Source organism: Cetorhinus maximus, chromosome 13 (genome assembly GCF_964194155.1).
Source record: "Cetorhinus maximus chromosome 13, sCetMax3.hap1.1, whole genome shotgun sequence".
NCBI classification, from domain to species: Eukaryota; Metazoa; Chordata; class Chondrichthyes; order Lamniformes; family Cetorhinidae; genus Cetorhinus; species Cetorhinus maximus.
This window is the reverse complement of record NC_135891.1, coordinates 32,161,364-32,181,797: the sequence shown is the minus strand read 5'-3', so window position 1 is coordinate 32,181,797 and position 20,434 is coordinate 32,161,364. Positions and strand designations below refer to the sequence as shown.

General features: G+C 44.7%; 1 protein-coding gene and 1 long non-coding RNA gene across 5 annotated transcripts in view; one reads left to right on the top strand and one right to left on the bottom strand.

Annotated features, from left to right (window-relative positions):
- LOC144688526 (uncharacterized) overlaps positions 1-20,434 on the bottom strand; it is a 933,048-nt gene that overhangs the window by 142,780 nt on the left and 769,834 nt on the right. The gene's annotated exons all lie outside the window — the stretch shown is intronic.
- Positions 1-20,434, top strand: part of slc17a9b (solute carrier family 17 member 9b) — a 65,612-nt gene that overhangs the window by 1,431 nt on the left and 43,747 nt on the right. For 3 of the 4 annotated variants that reach the window (XM_078555205.1, XM_078555204.1, XM_078555206.1), the window contains exons 2-3: positions 14,832-15,029; positions 20,233-20,372. In XM_078555205.1, the coding sequence (XP_078411331.1) occupies positions 14,832-15,029; positions 20,233-20,372 (338 nt within the window). The remainder of the gene's footprint in view (positions 1-14,831; positions 15,030-20,232; positions 20,373-20,434) is intronic. The other variant, XM_078555207.1, reaches the window with a different exon arrangement.

Here is a 20,434-nt window from a genome sequence, read left to right as displayed (position 1 = left end):
CTGTTCCTCCAGTTTGCGTTGAGCTTCACTGGAACATTGCACCAGGCCAAGGATGGACATGTGGGCATGAGAGCATGATGGTATGTTGAAATGGCAAGCAACCGGAAGGTCTAGGTCTTGCTTGCGGACAGACCAGAGGTGTTCCACAAAGCGGTCGCCCAGTCTGCGTTTGGTCTCACCGATGTAGAGGACACCACATTGGGAGCAGCGAATGCAGTGGACCAAATTGAAGGAGGTACAAGTGAAGCGCTTCTTCACCTGAAAGGAGTGTTTGGGCCCTTGGATGGTGAGGAGAGAGGAGGTAAAGGGGCAGGTGGTGCAGCTTTTGCGATTGCATGGGAAGGTGCCGTGGGAAGGGGATGGGGTGTTGGAGGTGATGGAGGAGTGGATCAGGGTGCCCTGGAGGGAGCGGTCCCTGCAGAATGCTAATGTGGGTGTGGTTGGGGGGTGGGGGGGGGGGGGGGGGGGGCATGGGCAGGAGGAAGATGTGTTTGGTGGTGGCATCATGCTAGAGTTGGCAGAAATGGCAGAAGATGATCCTTTGAATGCAGAGGCTGGTGGGGTGAAAGTGGGGGCAAGGGGGACCCTATCATGGTTCTGGGAGGGAGGGGAAGGTGTGAGGGCAGAGGCGTGGTAGATGGGTCCGACACGGCTGAGGGTCCTGTCAATCACAGTGGTGGGGAGACATCAGTTAAGGAAGACATGCCAGAAGCGCCGTATTGGAAAGTGGCATCATCAGAACAGAGAGGCGAAGGAACTGAGAGAATGGGATGGAGTCTTTACAGGAAGCGGGGTGTGAGGAGCTGTAGCCGAGGTATCTGTGGGAGTTGGTGGGCTTGTAATGAATATTGGTGGACAGTCTATCACTAGAAATGGAGACAAAGAGGTCAAGGAAGGGAAGGGAAATGCCGGAGGTGGACCATGTGAAGGTGATAGAGGGGTGGAAATTGGAAGCAAAATTGATAAAGTTTTCCAGATCCAAACGAGAGCATGAAGCGGCACCGAAGCAGTCATCGATGTACCGAAGAAAGAGATGTGGGAGGGGGCCTGAGTAAGACTGGAACAAGGAATATTCACATACCCCATAAAGAGACAGCCATAACTAGGACCCATGTGGGTATCCATAGCCACACTTTTTATTTGGAGTAAGTGAGACAAGTTTAGGGAGAAATTGTTCAGTGAGAGAACAAGTTCAGCCAGTTGGAGGAGAGTAGTGGTGGATGGTGATTGTTCAGGCCTCTGTTCAAGGAAGAAGCGGAAAGCCCTCAGGCCATCCTTGTGGGGGATGGAGGTGTAGGGGGATTGGATGTCCATGGTGAAGAGGAGGTGGTTGGGGCCAGGGAACTGTAAATTGTTGATATGACATAGGGCATCAGAGGAATCGCCAGATGTAGGTGGGAAGATACTGGACAATGGGAGGGAGAGCAGAGTCAAGATTGGAAGAAATTAGTTCCATGGAGCAGGAACAGGCTGATACGATTGGTCTACTGGGACAGTCCTGTTTGTGGATTTTGGGAAGGAGGCTGCCTGGGGATGGGAGACAATGAGGTTGGAAGCTGTGGAGGGAAGATCTCCAGAGAATCTATAACGGTTATTGTATTAACGTCTAAAAGGCTTTTGATAAGGTTGCACATAAGAGTCTGATCATAAACATTAATAAACTTGCAGAATGAGGAACAGCACCCTCTCTCACAATTCGGCACTTTACAGCCTCCTAACTCAACATTGAGTTCAACTTCAGACCATAACTCTGTCCTCCATTTTGATTTTTTTGGTCAAGTGCCAGTGTGCATTGTGTTTTCATATTTTTGTTTTCAGACAGAGGCCTTCATCATCCTGCCATTAGCACTCACTCTGGACCTATGCTTTGTTTCTTTACTACAACCATTACCACTCTCTTTGCCTTTTGTTTGTGATGACATCTTTGTTATTTAATCTCTCCCGCCCTCTATCCCAGACCTTCCCTTTGTTCTAACTCCTCCTCTGCCTTTCAACAGCATAAAACCCATCACATTTCTACCTCCCTTCAGATCAAAAGAAGAGTCATTCAGTTAACTCTGTTTCTCTTTTCACAGATGCTGCCAGCCCTGCTGAATTTTTTCCGCACTCTGTTTTCTTTACTGAATTGATGCGTAATTGGCAAATAAAGTTCAGTATAATGAACTGATCCATTTTGGCAGGAAGTATAAAGATACCACATGCTGCCTGGCCCTGATTTTAATTAATTCAAAGCCCATCAATTACACAGAGTTAAAAATCAGACCCTAAGAGAACAAGAGTGGAGAAACAAAGGGATATATGGGGACAGATACATAAATCACTAAAAGTAATGAGGCCGGTCATTAGTATGGAAGAAAACTAAGTACTGGGGTCCATTTCTAGAGGGGAAGGATTGAAAAACAGAGGAGTTATATTAAATAAAAACAGAAAATGCTGGAAATACTCAGCAGGTCAGGCAGCATCTGTGGAGAGAAACAGACTTTTAATCAACCTGAAACATTGCACAGAATCATCTCAGATTTGCACTAAATGTGGTAGTGGGCAGGTAAAACAACATTTTACTGGCTGGCTGCAATGGTGGCTTTTCACGCCGTATTGTCCCAGACACCCTACATTAACTATGCATTCCTTGGAAACACTCCATTTCGATGGCGGGTGGACTCCGATTTGCCTGCCACACCGTCACCTCGTCACTTCATCACGCCAGGCACCACATTTAAAGTACAGCTGCGCTGAGTGCTTCCAGCCCAGGACTGCAGCAAAGAAGACATGGCACCAAAAGGCAAGAAGACTGCAGCCCTCAAGTGCCTTTTGGGCGCTGTGGGAGGCCTGCTGTAATGTTCTCTATCCCCGCTCTAGCCGCAGGAGGGGCTACATTAACACTCCGGCTTGATAAGCGATGGCAGTGGTGATCAGTGCCAATGTTACACAGAAGAGGTTGACCATCCAATGCAGGTAGAGGATGAATGATCTCATCCATACCAGGGTATGGCAATCATCTCATCACTCTAAACTCTCACACTCAAGCCCATCACACATTCACTGGCATCTCACTGTCAGCTCAAGGGACATCACCATCCATTCTGACACACATACCCTCACATGTCCATCTGGCCTCATCTCCTCTGGAGACTGCCTCCTCAGCCCTCACCATCTTGAGGCCATTGCACAGATCAACATGTGCCCCCACATGCAGCCTGTGATACCCTCCTTCCCCAGTAATCTTGCAGCCTCTTCCCTTGCCTGAGGCCACCTCTCCCTCTTCCCCAAGTAAGACCGAGCCCTACAGCCTTTGAAAAGCCACACACATATGGCTGATCTGGTAGATAGAGACCTATCCATGAGCCCTTCTAAAAGTGATGAGGTGCTATCTGTGAAGCCTGGTGCTGATGACTGCGAGTGCTGACCGAAGCAAGGTAGGCAAACAAACCTTGAAGTCCCAAGCGAAGTGCAGCCCACCAAGTGCATGCCTTATATATGCTGTTGTGAAACACATCCGTGTGTTTTCCTGCCAATGTGGATGAACGATCCAGCCGGGGACCATGTCGTGAAACCGACTTTTGGCCTTCTTGCAATATTGTCCGCTCCCGCCCAACGCTGGTGGGCATGGAAAATCCCGGCCAAAAACTCTGTTTTTCTTCACAGATGCTGCCTGACCGACTGAGTATTTCCAGCATTTTCTGTTTTTATTTCAGATTTCCAGCATCCTCAGTATCTTGTGTTTGTATTAGAAGTTATGTTAAACTTGTAGGGAAACTTGGTTAAACTGCACTTGGGGCAGAATTTTGCTCTTGGCGAGGGGCAGGCAGGAGCAGTCGGGAAGCCGACTGCTGCCCCCAGTCAATACTGGCCCGCGATTTCGCACTGGCGGCCAATTAAGGTGAGCGGCAGTGCTGAGCGCTGCCTGTGCCGAGGGATGGGGGGAGGAGGATGAGCGGGCCGAGTGAGAACGATTGATTGAAACCTAGCCCTTGGGTGAGGAACTTCATCATGTGACAAAAGTTACCATTTAAGAATAGTATATGTGGCAGTAGTAAGTTTGTGGGAAAAGAGTAACCTTCGTAAAGTTTCTACGAGCAGCATCAGTTATACCACATGCTTGTTTCCCTTTAGCTCAGGGAGGCAAGTATGTATAAAATGTTGTGGGTAATTCTGCGAAATGAGGCCAAAAGCCATACCAAAGTAAGTGGGGCTGACAAGCTACATTTTCATTTTTTTTCTCCTCTTTACAATTTTACTTTTCATATAAATCATGCATATGGATCTTCTTTTTAAAAAACCCAAAGGGTAATATTAGTGTCTGGGGAGATCCATGCTCCATTCCAGAAAACTCCAGGACAATCCGGAATTGTCAATATACTGGCTGGTGGCAGAGGACGAAGAGCAGCTGGTCTATAAAACGCCACGGGTATTAAGAAAAGGCTGCTTGCATGAAGCTGAGTGTGAGAAGGGAGGGTTTGTTGCAAGGCTCTTGATGGGAGGGAACCTGGGGTACAATTACCTTAAACTTGTAGGCTCTGGAGGAAGAGGCTCACTAAGGAAAGTTTTAACTTACCTTTAATTTACTGGACTCCTGACAGGTTCACCTAGTGTGGACGGTGCCCCACTCAGGAGTAAGTTAAAGTTTCATCATGGTCTCGTGTACATCATGGGACCCTGAACTGCAGAGTCCAGTGGGAGCCATGCCTGCTGCCAAAACCAGCGGTGTTGAAATCTCAAAACAGTGGGAAATGTAGCTGTTTCAGAGTGAGACAAGACCAGTTAGCCAGACACCAGTCATTGGGAAAGTACAGGAATCTATTATTAAGGAATTCTTAACAGTGCACTTAGAAAATCAGAATGATCAGACAAAGTCAACATGGTTTTACAAAAGGGAAATCATGTTTGACTAATTTATTAAAGTTTTTTGAGGGTGTAACTAGCAAGGTAGATAAAGGGGAACTAGTAAACGGAGTATACCTGGCTTCCAAAAGGCATTTGGTGAGGTACCACACAAAATGTCAGTAGCCAGGTTAAGAGCTCATGGAGTTGAGGGCAATATATTCGCATGGATAAGTTTTGATTAATGATCAGCAAGCAAAAAGTAGGCGATATATGGGGCATATTTAATTTGGCAAGCTGTGACTAGTGTAACGCCACATGGATCAGTGCTGGGGCCTCAGCTATTTAAGATCTATATTAAAGATTTGAAGAGACAGAGAGTAATACATCTAAGTTTGCTGATGATACAAAGCTAGGTGGAAATGTAGGCTGTGAGAAGGACACAGAGAAGCTACAAAGAGATATAGACAGGTTTAGTGAGTGGACAGCCAGGTGGAATTGGCTTGAAGGGCCAAATGATCTACTCCTGCTCCTGTGGAGTTAATGCGGGAAAGTGTAAGGTTATTCACTTTGGTTGTAAGAATAGAAAAGCAGAATAATTTTTAAAAGGCATGATATTTGTAATGTTGATGTTCAGAGAGACTTGGGTGTGCTCATACAAGAAACACAGAAAGTGAGCCTGCAGGTACAGCAAGCAATTAGGAAGGCAAATGGTATTTGGCCTTTATTGCAAAGAAATTGAAGTACAGAAATAAGGAAGTCTTGTTACAATTGTGCAACACTTTGGTGCGAGCACACCTGTAACACTGTGTCCAATTTTGGTCACTATATTAAGGAAGGATATACTTTCATTGGAGACAGTGCATTGAAGGTTCACTAGATTGATCTCTGGGATGAGAGGGTGGTCCCTTGATGAAAGGCTGAGTAAACTGGGCCTACATTTTCAGGAATTCAGGAAAATGAAAGGTGACCTTATTGAAACATCGAAGATTTTGAAGGCACTTGACAGGATAGACACTGAGAGGTTGTTTCCGCTGGATGGGGAATCTAAAACACAGGGGCTCCTTGGACAGCACCTTCCAAACCTGTGACCTCTGCCACCTAAAAGGACAAGGGCAACAGATGCATGAGAACACCACCACATGAATGTTCCCCTCCAAGCCACAAACCATCCTGACTTGAAAATATATCGCCGTTCCTTCACTGTCACTGGGTCAAAATCCTGGAACTGCCTTCTTAACAGCACTGTGGGTGTACCTAGACCGCATGGACTGCAGCGGTTCAAGAATGCAGCTCACCACCACCTTCTCAGTGTTGGGACCACAACTTTTCACTTTATACATTAATGATCTAGATGAAGGAACTGAGGGCATTCTGGCTAAGTTTGCAGATGATACAAAGATAGGTGGAGGGACAGGTAGTATTGATGAGGTGGGGAGGCTGCAGAAGGATTTGGACAGGTTAGGAGAATGGGCAAAGAAATGGCAGATGGAATACAACGTGGGGAAGTGTGAGGTCATGCACTTTGGTAGAAAGAATAGAGGCATAGACTATTTTCTAAATGGGGAGAGAATTCATAAATCTGGAGTGCAAAGGGACTTGGGAGTCCTAGTCCAGGATTCTCTTAAGGTTAACTTGCAGGTTGAGTCAGTAGTTAGGAAGGCAAATGCGATGTTGGCATTTATTTTGAGAGGACTAGAATATAAAAGCAGGGATGTGTTGCTGAGGCTTTATAAGGCTCTGGTCAGACCACATTTAGAATATTGTGAGCAATTTTGGGCCCCATATCTCAGGAAGGATGTGCTGGCCCTGGAGAGGGTCCAAAGGAGGTTCACGAGAACGATCCCAGGAATGAAAGGCTTAACATATGAGGAACGTTTGAGGACTCTGGGTCTATACTCGATGGAGTTTAGAAGGATGAGGGGGGATCTGATTGAAACTTACAGAATACTGAAAGGCCTGGATAGAGTGGACGTGGGGAAGATGTTTCCATTAGTAGGAGAGACTAGGACCCGAGGGCACAGCCTCAGTGTAAAGGGAAGACCTTTTAGAACAGAGATGAGGAGAAACTTCTTTAGCCAGAGAGTGGTGAATCTATGGAATTCATTGCCACAGAAGACTGTGGAGGCCAGGTAATTGAGTGTATTTAAGATCAAGATAGATAGGTTCTTGATTGGTAAGGGGATCAAAGGTTATGGGGAAAAGGCGGGAGAATGGGGTTGAGAAACTTATCAGCCATGATTGAATGGCGGAGCAGACTCGATGGGCTGAATGGCCTAATTTCTGCTCCTATGTCTTATGGTCTTCTCAAGGGCAATTAGGGATGGGTAAAAAATGCTGGCCTAATCAGTGACATCTACATCCCCTGAAAGAATAAAAAAAAAACACAACCTCAGGTTAAGGGAACAGTCATTTAGGACTGAGATGAGAAGGAATTTCTTCATGCAAAGGGCTGTGAACCTTTGGAAATCTATACCCCAGAGAGTTGTAGATGCTCCATTGTTGAATATATTAAGGCTGGGATAGACAGATTTTTGGTCTCATGGGGAATCAAGGGATATAGGAAGCAGGTGGGAAAGTGGAGTTGAGATTCAAAGTAAGGCAGTATTGTATAGAATGGCAGAATAGGCTCGATGGGCTGTATGGTCTACTGCTCCTTTCATTCGTGTTTTACCCTCGCTCATTGAGAGAATAAGAATTGACAGGTTTAATTTATAAAGTTGGGAGGAATAATTGAACCAGACATCATTCAGTTCCCATTCTAAAATAAACATTCTGCCCTCATTTTTGTTTCCATTAATAACTGCCATGTCCATGTCTTCTGCAGGAACCCCACTGGCAGGAGGGAATACTTACAGTGTAATATTTAAGTGTTAAAATTGATAATGAAAATACATAAGGGTTGGATTTTGCATGGAGGCTATCAGCATAATAGGCCTGTGCTGGATCAAAGAACAATCCTTTACTCTTTGCCTTTATCCCTGAAATGTCTTCTCCTTTGAAATATTTACCCTATTTTATGGGTTACTATTGAGTTCTTTACTTGTCACCCTATCTGGAATAAGGTTCCAAATCCTAACCACACGTGGCATAAGTTTTTCCTCAAGTCACCTCTGGTTCCTTTGCCATTCACCTTAAACCTGTTCCCTCTGGTTATCGATCTTTTAGCCATTGGAAACAGTTTTTCTTTATTTACTCCATCTAAACCCTTCATAATTTTAAACACCCCTGTCAAATCTCCTTTTAGTCTTCACTGCTCTAAGGAGGACAATCTTAATTTCTCCACTATTTCCGCATAACTCTAATTTCTCATTCCTGGAACCATTCTAGTAAATCTCTTCTGTACCCTCTCAAGCCTTCACACCCTTCCTAAAGTGTGGTGCCCTGAGCAATATTCATTTGGAGCTAAGCCGCTGTTTTATATCGTTTTGCGTAACTCCCTGGCTTTTATAATCTATGCTACTGTATATAAAGCCAAAGGATCCCACATGCGTTATTAACTGCTTTGTTAACCAGTCCTGCCACCTTCAAAGACTTGTGCATAAATGCCCCCAGGTCGCTGATCTTGCAACCCTTTTAAAATCATACCATTGAGCTATATTATCCCCATTCTACTTAAATCAATTACCTCACACTTTTCTGAATTAAATTTCACCTGCGTTGAATCCACCCAGTCCACTAGCCTATGTCCTCTTGAAGCCTAATACTGTCTTCCTCACTGTTTACTACATTGGAAACATAAGAACATACACTTCCAAGTTTTATGTCATTTGCTGATTTAGAGATTGTGACCTGTGACCCCAAGTCAATAATGCATATCAAAAATGGCAGTGGTCCTCATACTAAACTGTCAAAGAATAAATACAGAAAATGCAGGTTACTTCAGGAAAGAGTACAATTTATTAAGCGCTGGACCGTACAATGGCCATTGGGAGCAGATCACAACGGATCTGCTCACCGTTAAAGTGTTTAACAAGCAGTATTTATACAGTACAATTACATGGCTCCAGCATATTCACACTTATAATTCTCTTATAATTAGGTTAGCTAATTGATTTTGTTTACCCATACAGTTTCTTGATTGTCCCTTATCTCTTCAAACAATGTACTATTCATTCCATGAGACAACATCTGATCCTCCGCATTCAAAGGATCATCCTCCGCCATTTCCGCCAACTCCAGCATGATGCCACCACCAAACACATCTTCCCTTCACCCCCCCTGGTGGCATTCCGTAGGGATTGTTCTCTCCGGGACACCTTGGTCCACTCCTCCATCACCCCCTACTCCTCAACCCCCACCTATGGCACCTCCCCATGCAAACGCAAAAGATGCAACACCTGCCCCTTCACTTCCTCTCTCCTCACCGTCCAAGGGCCCAAACACTCCTTTCAAGTGAAGCAGCCTTTCACTTGCATTTCCCCCAACTTAGTCTACTGCATTCGTTGCTCCCAATGCGGTCTCCTCTATATTGGAGAGACCAAACGCAAACTGGGCGACCGCTTTGCAGACCTGCGGTCTGTCGACAAGAAAGACCCAAACCTCCCTGTCGCTTGCCATTTTAACACTCCACCCTGCTCTCTTGCCCACATGTCTGTCCTTGGCTTGCTGCATTGTTCCAGTGAAGCCCAACGCAAACTGGAGGAACAGCACCTCATCTTCCGACTAGGCACTTTTCAGCCTTCCAGACTGAATATTGAATTCAACAACTTTAGATCTTGAACTCTCTCCTGCATCCCCACCCCCTTTCCGTTTCTTCCCCCTTCCTTTTGTTTTTTCCAATAATTTATATAGATTTTTCTTTTCCCACCTATTTCCATTATTTTTAAATCTATACCTTTTATGCCCTGTTAGTCTTTGCACCCCACCCCCACTAGAGCTGTACCTTGTGTGTCCTGCCATCCATTCTTAATTAGCACATTCGTTTAGATAATATCACCACCTTCAACACCTCTTTGTTCTTTTATCTGTGACATCTTTTGATTATCTGCTCCTATCACTGCTTGCTTGTCCCTACAACCACACCGCCCCCCCCCACTTCTCTCCCCCCACCACCCCCCCACCTTAAACCAGCTTATATTTCACCCCTCTCCTAATATTACTCAGTTCTGTTGAAGGGTCATGAGGACTCGAAACGTCAACTTTTTTCTTCTCCGCCGATGCTGCCAGACCTGCTGAGTTTTTCCAGTTAATTCTGTTTTTGCTTTGGATTTCCAGCATCCGCAGTTTTTTGTTTTTATTATGTGATCCTTTTTAGCTGAGTTATAATCATGTAACAATCAGGTAGTTATACATCAACCGTTATCAGTGCATGCAGTTATATCTCACAATAGGTCAGGTAATCGGTAAGTTAACTAAGTAATTACATCAGATGCAAAACAGACAGTTTTACAAAGACAGACAGTTTACAAGACATGTTGCACCAAATTTGAACACAATCAACAGCCTACGAGGCATAGAATACAAATAACAGGGAAGTTAAAAAAACAAGTTGGCCCCACCATACTTATGTAATTAATCATGCACAAAGTTCATTTTATTCTGGCTATGCTTCAAGAATACTTTTCTGGTTTTCACATAAAGCTTACAATTTCATTTTAACATTTATCTACATGCATATATGGTACAAGTTAAACATAGTCAGAATTGTTAACATTTCATGACTTCCTCCTTCTTGTCTGTGGTGGGTTTCGGTAGGCTATGGGACAACTGGCTATTTTCTTAGCTTACTTCCTCTTACCTCTCTATTTCCTATCCTGTAATATTTTCTTTCTCAGAACCCACTGTATATCTCCCCCCTGTATGAAAAACAGCCATATTCACCATAACTGGGACTTGTATCCTTTAACCAGTTCTTGGTAAAATAATGTTCACATTTACTCACTCTCATTTGTTAATTTATTTCGCTCAGAGACATCTTCCCTCTATCTTTCCAGTACAATGAGCAGTCACTCCCTACAATGCAAGAAGTTTCTGAAATCGTTGGATTGTTACATTTCTGACGATTGGGAAATTCAGTGTAACTCACTACTTCACTAATAAAAACAAAAGTTGCTGGAAACACTCAGCAGGTCTGGCAGTATCTGCTCGCTCTGTTTCTCTCTCCAAGATGCTGCCTGACCTGCTAAGTATTTCTGTTTTTTCTGCTTTTATTTCAGATTTACAGCATCTGCAGTATTTTGCTTTTTGTGTCAGCATTTTACTGTTTGATTCGAGAAGTTGATTTTGTTTACCTCCACATTTCCCATTAATATTAACACATTTATGCATGAGAAGCCTTCAGTTGTGCACAAGGGCAGTCAATAATGAATTTTCCATTTAAGTACAGTTGTTTGTGACTCAATTGGAAACTAGTCTCTCTGCATAAACAATAACCTAGGGCAGGATTTTGCCTTTTGGGTTGGGAGCCTGACTTTTTTTAAATTCATTCTCTGGATGTGGGCTTCACTGGCTGAGCCAGCATTTATTGCCCGTCCCTAGTTGCCCTTGGGAAGGTAGTGGTGAGCTGCCTTCTTGAACCACTGCAGTCCATGTGGCATAGGTACACCCACAGTGCTGTTAGGAAGGGAGTTCCAGGATTTTGACCCAGCAACAGTGAAGGAATGGAAATATATTTCCAAGTCAGGATAGTGAGTAACTTGGAGGGAACTTCCAGGTGGTAGTGTTCCCATCTATCTGCTGCCCTTGTTCTTCTAGTGGGTTCGGAAGGTGCTGTCTGAGGACCCTTGGTGAATTCCTGCAGTGCATCTTGTAGATGGTACACACTGCTGCTACTGTGCGTCGGTGGTGGAGTGAGTGAATGTTTGTGGATGTGGTGCCAATACAGCGGACTGCTTTGTCCTGTACGGTGTCCAGCTTCTTCAGTGCTGTGGGAGCTGCACTCATCCAGGCAAGTGGGGAGTTCGCCATCACACTCCTGACTTGTGCCGTGTAGATGGTGGACAGGCTTTGGGGAGTCAGGAGGTGAGTTACTCGTCGCAGGATTCCTAGCCTCTGACCTGCTCTTGTTGCCACAGTATGTATGTGGCTAGTCCAGTTCTGGTCATTGGTAACTCCCAGGTTGTTGATAGTGGGGGATTCAGTGATGGTAATGCCATTGAACATCCAGGGGCTGATGGTTGGGTTCTCTCTTGTTGGAGATGGTCATTGCCTGACACTTATGTGGCGCAAATGTTACTTGTCACTTGTCATCCCAAGCCTGGTTATTGTCCATTTGGACATGGACTGCTTCGGTATCTGAGGAGTCGCGAATGGTGCTGAACATTGTGCAAACATCCCCACTTCTGACCTTATGATGGAAGGAAGGTCACTGATGAAGCAGCTGACGATGGGGCTAGGACACTACCCTGAGGAACTCCTGCAATGATGTCCTGGAGCTGAGATGACTGACCTCCAACAACCACAACATCTTCCTTGGGGTCAAATGGGGGTCCTGATCTCACACCCTGTGTTGAAACTGTCACCTGGTTGTGACTTTATGTGAATTGGCCGATTAGTGACCAAATGGCACACTCACCCCCACCTAATAGGAGGCCCTCCAGCATGGAAGGAGTGCAGCCTGCTGTTGCAGATAAGAGAGAGAGAGAGTGCACTTCCATCTTGAGGTGCCCACTCAGCCACTTTTATAACTTTACAATTTAAAATTGGCTATAGCTGTGGCCATGTAGACAGGGAGAGACTCGAAGTCTGCCTGGAGTGCTGGCCCCCAGGCCTGCTGTCTGGAGGCCACCTCCAAGTAGCTGGTCTGTTCCTGACACCACTGGAAAATTCCAGTCGGCCTCTAATACTTGGCCAGAGACTTAATTGGTTACTTGCGGATGGGTAGCCCTTCCACCCTTGAAAAGGCCTGGATGAAAATGGCCAGGAGTGGGATAGTGCTGGTAAACCAGCATGCCAATCAACTGTGAATTTGCGTACACGCTCACCTGCTCCTGTTCTTGCCCCCATATGGGGTTGACAATTCATCCTGTAGTGTGTCATTTGGCAGTAATCAACATTATAGAGTTCACTTCCTGATAACATCTTTTTGTTTAATATTTGACCTATTTATATCCTGTTACATGACCTCTATCTCCCCAGAATATAAAGTAGTGAAGCTTTACTGCAGCTGTAGAGGGCCCAGGTGAGACCATATCTGGAGTACTATGTACAATTTTGGTCTCCTTATTTGAAAAAGGATATAATTGAGTTTGAAGCAGTTCAGAAAATGTTCACTCGACTCATTCCTGGGATGAAGGACTTATCTTATGGGTTGGGCCTTTACCCATTGGTAAAGAATGAGAGATGATCTTCTTGAAATATTTTTCTCTCGTAGGGTCGTTAATCTGTGGAATTTTCTTCCCCAGAAAGCAGTGGAGGCTGGGTCATTGAATTTACTCATGGCTGAGTTAGAATAGATTTTTGATAGGAAAGGGAGCCAAGAGTTATGGGGGGCAGACAAGAAAGTGGCGCTGAGATCAGCCATGATTTTATGGAATGACGGAGCAGGCTCAAAGGGCTGAATGGCCTACTTCTGCTCCTAAGTCCCATGTTCCTTCTGTGTCCTGGCTCAGATTGTGAATTGTGGGATGGTGAACATCAATACTAACACAGGGTGTTTGAGCATTGGATCATTGTGTTGCACCACTTACACTAACCCAAACTTAAATAAATACTCCAGGATTGGACTGTACAATGGGTTTATCACATTCATCATGTATGTTTTAAAAACTAGCTAAAAATTTTGCAAATATTTCAACATATTTCAGAACCCCAATGATATTTTTCTTGTGAATTTCTGTGCATTGATTATATTTTCCACTTTTATTTCGAGTATTATTAAATAAGTAGAAACTGCATTCCCATCTCTTTCGATGGTTAAAGGAATTACTATTAGCTATTCTGTACAGACCAGAGATCACTTGTTTGATTCCTGTCCTGTGTTGAATGGCTAGATCAGGCTTGTCTAACTTTTTCGCTCGGGGGTGGGCGGTGGGGGGTTGCACATTTGCATATTTTTCTCACTGAAACAAATTTTGATACGGTTCGGCACAACAATAAACCAAATTTCAAAACAAAATGTTGGGTTTTAGGGAAAAAAACAATTGCTGAGCAAAAGTACAGAAATGTCATAGCAATAAATTGTTAATTTAAAAAAGAGTAATTAATGAAAATGACTAGAGTGTGAGAGGGTTAGAGTGTGTGTGTCCAGCTCACTCCCAGTCTCAGGGTGCCCATTCACTCACCCTCACCCACTGTGAGTGGGTGCGTGCGCCCGTGTGTGGTGGTGAGAGTGAGTGAGAAACCTGAGACTGGGCACAAGGCAGACTCACACCCCACTCATCCCCGCCGCACACTCAGTCTCTCTCACTCCTGGTGAGCCTTTCAGCAGATAACGTGGGAGAGAAGCAGTCTCTGATTGGATGGGGCAGCTCCATGCACAATTTCCCATTGAAACTCACCTGTTTGACCTGAATTTTGAAAACTGGCTTTGCGGGCCGGACGTTGGACAAGACTGGATTAGGTCATTTCAGTTGAACAGCATTTCAGTATTTGAGCCAGGGAGGGAAAAAAATTGGTCTGTGTTCTTACTCTTGATTCCCATTCATGACCTCTTCAGAAAAATAAATGTAGGCTTGTGGACATTATATAAGGACCGAAGTGGGCTTCACTGGGATGCTGTTTAGTCCAAGAATCCACTGAAGCTCACTGTGTGGTTGCAAATTTCAGGAAAGGATGCTGAATGGTTCCATTTCACTGTATGTAAGGAGAGAGAAGAGAAATGAGAGTAGTGTGACTGGGAGAGAAGAAAATGGAAGGTGCTTCCTGTGGGGCATTCCTGCCTTTGATTATAAATAATACTAGTTCTATTTTCAGTGTACAGACAATAAAACATTTACTTAGAAATCTGTTAACTGTTCATGTTCTTTGGAAAATGGTTCACATCACAGCTTGCATTATAGTGCCCACAGCAATATTTTCATGGTGTCTCCAAAGTGGTGAAATAATTTTGTATTTCTTGATTCCAACAGGTCAGAATCCAAGTCATGGATTGCCTTTTTGTTTTTAGGCACATGCCTGGTGTACTGTGTCAGAGTAACTCTGCCTATCTGTGTACCTGCCATGGCAGAACAATTCGCATGGGACAAGAAGCAGTCTGGCATTGTACTTGGAAGCTTTTTTTGGGGATACTGCTTGACACAAATCATAGGTGGCCACACCAGTGACAGGTGAGAAAGAGAACTTGCATTAGTCATGGAAACTTTACATTTTAAACAGCATACAGTAACTCCCTTGTCTTTAAACAATGCTATATCAACATGTTACCTGTACCATAATCAAGTAAAAGATCAACATTTCAATCTGCTTCTAATCACCATGCCTTTGGTCTTGAGCTATGGAGCAAATCTTGAATGGTTGACTAACCTTGGAGCCCATTGACCAATAGACTTTTCTTTGTAGATGCAAATGGAATTACTTGGCCTGAACACTCTGTTCTTCACACAAATGAATGTTTAAAAAGCAAACCATGACTAACAAAGAAATAAATTCTCTTTACATGCTTCACCGCCTTGTATCATGTTGGTACATGATCTGTGAATGAGACAGGCATGGCCAGCCAAATGTCTTTTTCCTGTCCCGTGCTTCATGGGAACTTGACATTTTTATTGATTCTTGGAATGTGAGCATTCCAAGGCCACCATTTATTGCCGTTTCCTAATTACCCTTGAGCGCTTACTGGTGAGCCACTTTCTTGAATCGCTGCAGTTCATGTGGTGTAGGTGAACCAACACTGGTGTTGGAGAGAGTTCCAGGATTTTGACCCATGATATTGAAGGAACAGCAATATAGTTCCCAGTCAGTATGGTGTGTGACTTGGAGGGGAGCTTGCAGGGAGTGGTGTTTCCATGTGTCTGCTGCCCTTGCCCTAGATGGTAGAGGTCACAAGTTTGAAAGGTGCTGTCAAAAGAGGCTTGGAAAGTTGCTGCAGTGCAAGTTGTAGATGATACACATTGCTGTCACCATGCATCTTTGGTGGAGGGAATGATTGTTTAAGGTGACCAATGGCGTGCCAATCAAGCGGGCTGCTTTGTCCTGGATGGTGTTGAGCTTCTTGAGTGTTGGAGCTGCACTCATCCAGGCAAATGGGGAGTATTCCATCATACTCCTCACTTGTGCGTTGTAAATGGTGGACAGGCTTTGGGGAGTCAGGAGGTGAATTACTTGCTGCAGAATTCCCAACCTTCGACCTGTTCTGGTAGCTACAGTGGGCAGGATCTTTAGGTTTGTGAGTGGGGGGGCGGGGCCTGTTCGACGACGCATAAAATGACATGGGATGATGTCGTGTGGAACTTCCGATGTCACCCCGCGTCATTTCGATTTTCAGGTCGCCGGAGGCGCAGCCGAATCAGCTGTGCGCTCGCCGACCTGTCAACGGCCTATTGAGGTCATTGACAAAGTAATTAACGTAATTAATGGACCTGCCCGTCTGACCTTAAGGCAGGCCGGGGGCCCTGATGGCTTAAGAAAAAGCATGAAACCTCATCCACGGGCGGGATGAGGTTTCATGAGGGTTTTTAAATTATTAATAAAGGTTTGACTGAAACTGATGGACATGTCCCAACTCCTGTGACAGTGTCAAATGAGGGGACATGTCAGGGAAATTTTGTGTTTGTCTCTGTAACATTTTTAAATTTGGAGCTGATCTCCCTGAGACAGCACCTAGCCTCAGGGAGATCAGTGCACTCTTTTGTGCGAGCGCACCCTCGGCTAGAGGATTCCCCTCCTTGACCGCACAGGGAGCGCGTAGCACTTCCTGACGGATGTCATGCGGACATGTCCCCAATTAAGTCCCGCCCACGTAAAATGGCGGCACGCCCCCAATCGGGGACGCCCATCGGAGGCGCGCCTGCCCAAGCCCGCTCCTGCACTTCCGGACGGGGGAAAATCCTTCCCCGTATTTATAAGCTGGTCCAGTTCAGCTTATGATCAATGGTAACACCCAAAATGTTGATGGTGGGTGTATTCAATGATGGTAATGCCATTAATGTGAAGGGGAGATGGTTAGATTCTCTCTTGTTGGAAGTGGTCATTGCCTGGCACTGTGTAGCAAAAATATTACTTGCCACTTATCAGTCCAAACTTGAATGTTATCCAGTTCTTGCTGCTTGCAGGCACATACTGCTTCAGCATCTGAGGAGCCGCAAATGGTGTTGAACATTGTGCATTCATTAGTGAACATCTCCATTTCTGACCTTGTGATGGAGGGTAGGTCATTGAAGCAGCTAAAGATGGATTGGCCTAGGCCACTACCCTGCAGAACTCTTGCAACGATGTCCTGGGGCTGAGGTGATTGGTCTCCAACAATCATAATCATTTTCCTTTATGCTAGGAATGACTCCAACCAGCAGAGAATTTCACACTGATTCAGTTGATTGACTTCAATTTTGCTAGGGCTTCTTATTGCTACACTCAGTCAAATGCTGCCTTGATGTCAAGAGCAGTCACTCACACCTCACCTCTAGATTTCAGGTCTTTTGTTCATATTTAGAGCAAGGTTATAATGAGGACTGGAGCTGAGCAGCCCTGGCGGAACCCAAACTGAGCATTGGTGAGTAGGTTGTTGCTGAGTAAGTGCTGCTTGGTGGCACTGTCGACAAACGCTTCCATCACTTTGCTGATGATTGAGAGTAGACTAACGGACTGAATTTGACTTATCCTGTATTATGTGGACAGGAAATAACTAATGATAACCTGATGAATGGACATCAATCCAAAACATTGGCCATAATTTATTGTTGACGGTTGAAGGCCCGGTGTCTGCCACCAAAATTGGCAGCTGCCCTGCCGACCCAATCATCGGGGGCTCTGGGGGAATTAAGTCCCTAATTGGCAGCGGAAATCCTGCTGCCAGGACTCCCGGCTCCATGGGGGACATGTAATTGCAGGACTTCCCCAGTAGAGTGGAAATCCCACTCCAAGGTCTGCTGGCCAGTCAGAGGACAGCAGCTCTCCATTAGCAGCAGTGGCCAGGGAGTGCTGGCTGCTGCCGGTAACAGAGGCCCTCACTAGAGTGTATTGTGGGATCATGGGAGAAAGCTGTGATGGCCAGGTGAGGGTTGTGGGGTGGGGCTTGCCGGTTTGTGGGGAGGGGATTTGGAGGAAAGGGCAGTGAGGATGCTCTCGTGGGCACTCCCATCCTGATGTTGGGTCCCTCAATCAGGCTCTGAGTGTCTTTGAACGAGGGTCTTCCTCCTCTTTCCCCCCCCCCCCCCCCCCCCCCCGAATTAGGCCACAATCAAACCCAAGAGAGTTTTGCTTGTCGATCTCCCTGCATGGTATATCCTCCACCTACTAGTTGAATACCAGCAGCAACAGAATGAGGCCTTAAAGAAGGCATTAATTGCCCACTTAAGTGTCTCAGTTGGCACCTGAGAGGGAAGACTGCTTGCAAGCTTTCCCACCCCGGACTATATTGGGGTGGTGGGGGGAAGGCAGGGAGGCAGCGGGGTTGCCATCCATATCCTCCTGCCCAATCAAGCAACCTACCATCTGACCCACCATCTGCCTCGCAACTTGCCTCCAGTGGGACATTACATTTTGCCCATTAAGTCTGTTTCATTCTCCACAGATGTTGCCTGACCTGCTGAGTATTTCCTGCACGTTCCGTTTTTAATACCTATTTCAGTGGGGTTAGTTGAGGAATATATTTGGTCAAGGCTCTGGGTGAACTCCTATTTTCTTCTTCCAATAATGTCCTCCAGAGAGGCAGACAGAGACTCAGTTTAACATCTCATTAAAAGTCAATACTTCTGACTGTGCAGCACTCCCTCAGTACTGCACTGAAGTGTCAGCCTAGATTTTGAGTTGAAGTTTTTGGAATTCGGTTTCAACCCACCAGCTCTGACTTGGGTGAAAATGCTACCAAACAGGGTTGAAATTTTCTTTGAAGCAGTAAAGATATAAAACGTATTATTAACTTTCATTTTTAGTCTTGTGTTACAATGTTTCCCTTGTGTTATGCATAAATTGCACTATTGCTTTCCACGTTTCTTTTTCCTTGATCAATGCTAGAGTATATTCTCTTTTAGGGTAGTTAGTATAAATCACCTTTTATTTTTGGAATAATTTGTATTTTCTGACTTTAATGATTTCCTCTTTTTTTGTTGGTTTCCAAGGCTTCGGTCTTTACTGTGGAACCACAGCAAAATATTATTTCCTCGTTTTGGCCGCATAAGCTTTACAAGCAGAAGCTAAGCTGTACTGGTGGTGTAGAAACTGCAGGACTGAATTCCAAAATTTTCTGATGAAGTAGCAGATGGTGTTTCAGACAGCTTTTCCAGTTAACTTGGCTGACGACGTAGTGGGGTGGGGGTGTGGGAGGGTGGCCCGGTGGGGTGGGGTGGGGGGTAGGGTGTAGAAAAGCTTGTGGAATTGAGTGAAAACTCCACGGGAAAAAATTTGCCAATTTTTGTCGGGGAGGTCTGTGAACATAGCCTTGCATTTACTGCATTAAGATTTTCTCTTGATTTCAAATTGTGAATTAAACTTCATATTTAAACGGTCTGCTTATCCTGAACATCTGAAATACTTTCTTTTTGAGGGAGCTTGCAGTACTCATTACTGTCATTCTTTTGTGTTGTTTGTTTATGACTGATTAACGGCTATAACATTTTGCTTATCACTTTTGATCCATTTCCAAATTTCAGTCAAAGCAATGCAGTTTAAATTTGTGACTTTTGATTTTATGAGCCGTCACAACGAGATAGATTTTCATCTTCGCCGCCTGAATGGTAACTAAGCAAGCTGGTTTGGACACTCTTCGTAGACCCTGCCTGATTTTCATTCCATTGCACACCATTCATTTTATTGAAATCAATCTGCCTTGGCAGGTTACAACCCAGGTGGTGAAGATGATAATCTACCCCACTGAACCCTTTCAATATTGATGCAGCTCTGCTACATATGCATCACTGATGTAACAGCTGGAGTCAGTTTAATGGTGGGAGTGGAGGACTTCAAAACCTTTCTCGTCTAGCATCAAGAAATGAACCATTATAATATTGCTTACTTTGCATCAGGCCACCTTGAGGTTTAGGACAACTGTAGATTTTTTTTAAAGTTCTGAAACGCTAACCTGCTTTTTCTCTTTACAGATGCTATCAAACCTGCCATCTTTATACCATTTTGTGTTTTAAATTCAGATTTACAGTATTTTTACTGTATTTATAAAAGGAAAGAATTTGTAGTTTTATAATTTAATACTTTTAATACTTCAAGATGCCATAGCAATGCTCTTACATTGTATGGGTTGCAATTTGTAGTCATGCTTTCTCAATGAAAATGCAATATATGTGTAGTCATGCTTTCTCAGTGAAAATGCAATATTTTTCACTAAAGGTTCACTAACAAACTAACCTTTTTTTTACACAGATTGGGTGGCGATAAAATACTTCTACTTTCAGCAACTTCATGGGGATCAGTAATCACCCTTACTCCACTTATTGTACATTGGAGCTCTACACCAATCATTTTTTTAACCTTATCCAGATTCCTTATGGGCCTGTTGCAGGGTGAGTAGCAACAATGGGTGGAGAGCTGTTGGGGGGGGGGGGTGGGGGGGCGAAGAGAGATT